Source organism: Pseudophryne corroboree, chromosome 11 (assembly GCF_028390025.1).
Source record: "Pseudophryne corroboree isolate aPseCor3 chromosome 11, aPseCor3.hap2, whole genome shotgun sequence".
NCBI lineage: Eukaryota > Metazoa > Chordata > Amphibia > Anura > Myobatrachidae > Pseudophryne > Pseudophryne corroboree.
In genome coordinates this window covers 322,137,969-322,142,094 of record NC_086454.1, presented here as the reverse complement: position 1 = coordinate 322,142,094, position 4,126 = coordinate 322,137,969, and the positions used below count along the sequence as shown (strand labels likewise).

General features: G+C 43.1%; 1 protein-coding gene across 1 annotated transcript; it reads right to left on the bottom strand.

The window, feature by feature from the left end:
• Window positions 1–1,504: 1,504 nt before the first annotated feature.
• FOXC2 (forkhead box C2) lies at window positions 1,505–3,899 on the bottom strand. Its single transcript, XM_063945689.1, has one exon. The coding sequence runs from the start codon at window positions 3,670–3,672 to the stop codon at window positions 2,278–2,280; it is 1,395 nt and encodes a 464-aa protein (XP_063801759.1). The 5' UTR covers window positions 3,673–3,899; the 3' UTR covers window positions 1,505–2,277.
• Between the last annotated feature and the right edge of the window lie 227 nt (window positions 3,900–4,126).

Below are 4,126 nucleotides of genomic sequence, written 5' to 3'. Positions count from 1 at the left end.
TTTCCAATTGTAAAGCGCAATGAATTTGATGCTATATAAGAAACTGGTAATTAAGAAATAAATATATATATATATATATATACCGATATATATCAGACACCACATTCCCAAAACTACCATTGTGCAGAGACACAAAGCATCAGCCAGGTGACATTGTCACGCATTGCACGGGAGTCCCCACCTTTATGTTGTGTCAGTGACACTGGGAGAGCCACGCCACTCACTATTTACATGCTATCTATCTATCTATCTAGATAGGTAGATATCTTTGTACCTTTCTCACTCTCTATCTATATATTGTGCTGACGGTTCTCACATTACTTGCTTACTGGTTGTTCCTATATTTTCCACATTGTTAAATAATGTTCAGGAGTCAGTGTGACAGGAGCAATCCTGCAATACTGCAAATCCTGCAACAACATAGAAATTAGTTATAATACATTCATTCATTGTGTAACATTTGTCTACATTTCTAAATTTAAATCGCAAAATTATTTTTCTTTTGAAAAAACCCACAAAATTCAATTAACTCTGTATACAGCAAAGTAGTAATACAAGTCTGGATCCGGACAGTGAAATATGATAGAATATATACTATAATACAATATAATAAATAGTACAGCTGTTTCTTCTGCATTGTCGGCTGCTGTCTATTGCTGGGTATTTTTATTATTATTATTATTATTATTATTATTATTATTATTATTATTATTATTATTATATAACACCTCAGCATTGGAGAATGGTCCTTAATACATCAGTGCCAATTTCACATCAAAGAGAACTCACACCTCTCTCCCAGATAAGTGCATTAAATCCATGTAAAAGAGGCTGATTACAGAAACAGTAACACAAAGGACACAGCTGATAGGATAATGAATATTTGCACAGCACCTGGGAATTAGGGAATTTTTATTGCAGGTAATTATGTGTCACACAAGAGGCGGCCTCAGCGTGAGCGATAAATAATCAGGGAAAATCCGATTTATAGCTGTGGTCTGCGGTTTGTTTTTCGTACAATAATAAGTTTAATCGATTTATTGACATGAAATACATATAGATAGATAAATAGATAGATAGATAGATAGATAGATAGATAGATAGATAGATAGATATCACACTTTAACCTCTCTTCCCTTGCCAACAAGCGAACTCCTAATGCAACAAAAAAAGGAAAAAGAAAAAACATTTATGGGAAAAAGTCACCGTCATTTTTTACAACTTCGCTCAGTTTTCTGCGGCATATCCCAGGGTTGTAAATATCCGAATGTTTGACCATCAATTACCCACAAATGACATTATAGACTTCCCAACAGCCGTGGCATATCTCAAATATTGCATTCCTAATATTAAACCTTTACTAAGGTTGTATTAGATTAGTTACAGATTTTTTTTTAAATAAAGTGATTTGAAACAATTCCTCAAAATTGTGATTTAATTGTACATGCAAAAATAATACATTAAAACTAATCCATCACTATATTCAGATGTTAATGTGATTTATCTATCTATCTATCTATCTATCTATATATATATTATTCTATATATTTTATAGCCAGTCGACAATCGAACAATTCCCCCAAAAAAATAAGACACACGTGTAACCGTATTTAAGATGTGACACAACAAGGATTTATTTCATGTAAAAGAGACGAAACAACGGGGGATCGGGCTCAGGTTGGGGAGAGAGCAGACAGAGAGTTTAGCATTGTTTCACCAAAGGAAATAATAATAATAAATTATATTCTTAATTTGTCAAAAGAAGAAGAAAAAATCATTGCATAAACTGTGCGAAACATCGCAGAATATTATACAGGAGATGGTATAAATTTATGTTTTTTTGTTTCTTTTTGCAGCTATTTTACCAATAATATCAGCAAGATAAACACTTTGCTGTAATCTATAAAAAAAATGCGATCCAGTGAACTCAACTTTAAATATTAGAATATAGGACTCTGAATAACAGGCTGCTTTATACAAGGTGACAGGACAGGATAACATCATGGTGACCTCACAGGACACACATATGGGATTATATTGTTGGTCCTAATAACTTTCCTTCCAAAACACATTTGGGGACATTTATCATTCATTTATGTCATTCATATAAATATCCATATCTTTTTTTCGTTTTCAAGTAGATTTGTTTGTACTTGCATAAAACGACTTTGCAATAATTGCAGGAATTACCAATGTTATTGTTGTGTCAGCTGGTCCATGGAAAGCTAGCTGAGTTGTCCTGGTGGTGGTGATTGTCCCAGCTTGGCCTGTTTGGGGTCAGTACTTAGTGCAGTCATAGGAGTAGGGGCTGCTATGGCGGTATATGGAAGGGGCAGCCCTATATGGGATCTGACAGCTGGCATTACTGCTCACCTGATGCTCGCCCAGGGCAGAACTGTCTATGCCCAGGCGATGGGAGTTGAACATTTCCCTGACATTGGGGAAGGTCTGTTGTTGGGGGCTGAAGGTGTGCCCTGACAGGTGGTTGAGATCTGCACTGTGGTTGAGGTACCAGGATGGAGTCTGGCCGGCTGCCCCTCCTTGCTGGTGATGGCTGGAGGTCAGGACACTCTCCTGGCTGGAGCTGAGGCTCATGGAGTGTAAAGGAGATGTGGTCCCGTTGTGATGGTCTGAGATGGACTCCTCCAGTGTGGTGGGAACACACATGTGCCCAGACCTGTCACCTGTGTATAAGCTCATGGCCCTCATACTGCACTGGTAGCTCCCACTAGTGTCCATGCCTTGTGTGCAGGCCTGGCTGTAGATAGAAGATTGGCTTTGGGCATAGTTAATAGGTAGTGATGGGACCATACCTGTCCTACAAGGGACAGCTGGAACCGGGCTCAGATCCCCATGAGGAGAAGTCCTTAGGGTCATGATGTTCTCCACGCTGAAGCCTGAGAGGCCATTGCTGGAGGGGTGGTGGTCTGGGATTGAGCTCTCCGTGGACACGGATGGAGTTGATGCCACACTCCTGGGGCTGTCTTGCATGGCACTTCCACCGCCAGGGCTCATGTTCTCCACCTTGGTGATGACTGGCAGCTCAGGAGATTCACTCTTGATGACTATCTTCTTTTCATGGTGGACCTCCTTGGCCATGTCCATGGAGGAGATGGTGTTCTGCACCTTGCTCGGGTCCTTCTGGTCCTTGTCCTTGGAAACATCTTTCTTCTTGAACCTCCTCCTCCTCCTTAGGAAGCTGCCATTCTCGAACATGTTGTAGGAATCGGGGTCCAGGGTCCAGTAGCTGCCCTTGCCCGGCTTCTTGTCGTCCCTGGGCACCTTGACAAAGCACTCGTTGAGGGAAAGGTTGTGCCTGATGGAGTTCTGCCAACCCTGCTTGTTCTCCCGGTAGAAGGGGAAGCGGTCCATGATGAACTGGTAAATGCCATTCAGGGTGATTTTCTTGTCTGGGGCGTTCTGGATGGCCATGGTGATGAGGGCGATGTAGCTGTAGGGTGGCTTCACTAGGTCCTTGGGCGCTGAGGGCTGATGGTGGTGGTAGGGTCCATAGGACCTGCTCATGCCCGAGGTATACTGCTCATGGCCAGGATAGACACCCATGGGTGCTGCCATGGTGCCGTAGGACCCAGCCGCCCTGTAGTAGTTCTGGTCACTCAGGTAGGGCACCAGGGTGTTGGGGTCACCCACAGAGTAGCGTGCCTGCATCATTGGTGCTCAGAGCTGAGGGAGGGGAGGGGAGCTCCAGCAAATCCAGCGCCCCTCCAGTAGAAGGACTCACGCTCTGGTCCACAGGATCTCAGCTGCAGCCCAGCATCATCCTCTTTCTCAGCGAGGTCCAGGCGAAGGACAGAGGCCCGGGAAAAGTCGGGATCAGGCTCAGGCAGGCCGGGGAGAACGTCTGCAATCACAGCTCCGGTCTCTGCAGGCTCCTTTCTCTGCTATGGAAAACTTTCCAAACTTTTTTCTGTGAGCTAACTTTTTACTGGCAGCTCCCCACACCCCCCTCCACAACTTCTAACCAATCAGCAGGCAGGAGGGGGAGCCAGCAGCCAATCAGCAATTTCCCAAGGACTCCAACACAGTCTTTTTTTTTTTTTTTTCCTTTACTTATCCAAATATGGAGTAAACTGGACGGAGCAGAGGTAAAGCCACAGGCAGCCAG

Coding starts and splice junctions, on each gene's coding strand:
- FOXC2 (XM_063945689.1), bottom strand. CDS start 3,672: ATGATGCAGGCACGCTACTCTGTGGGTGACCCCAACACCCTGGTGCCC.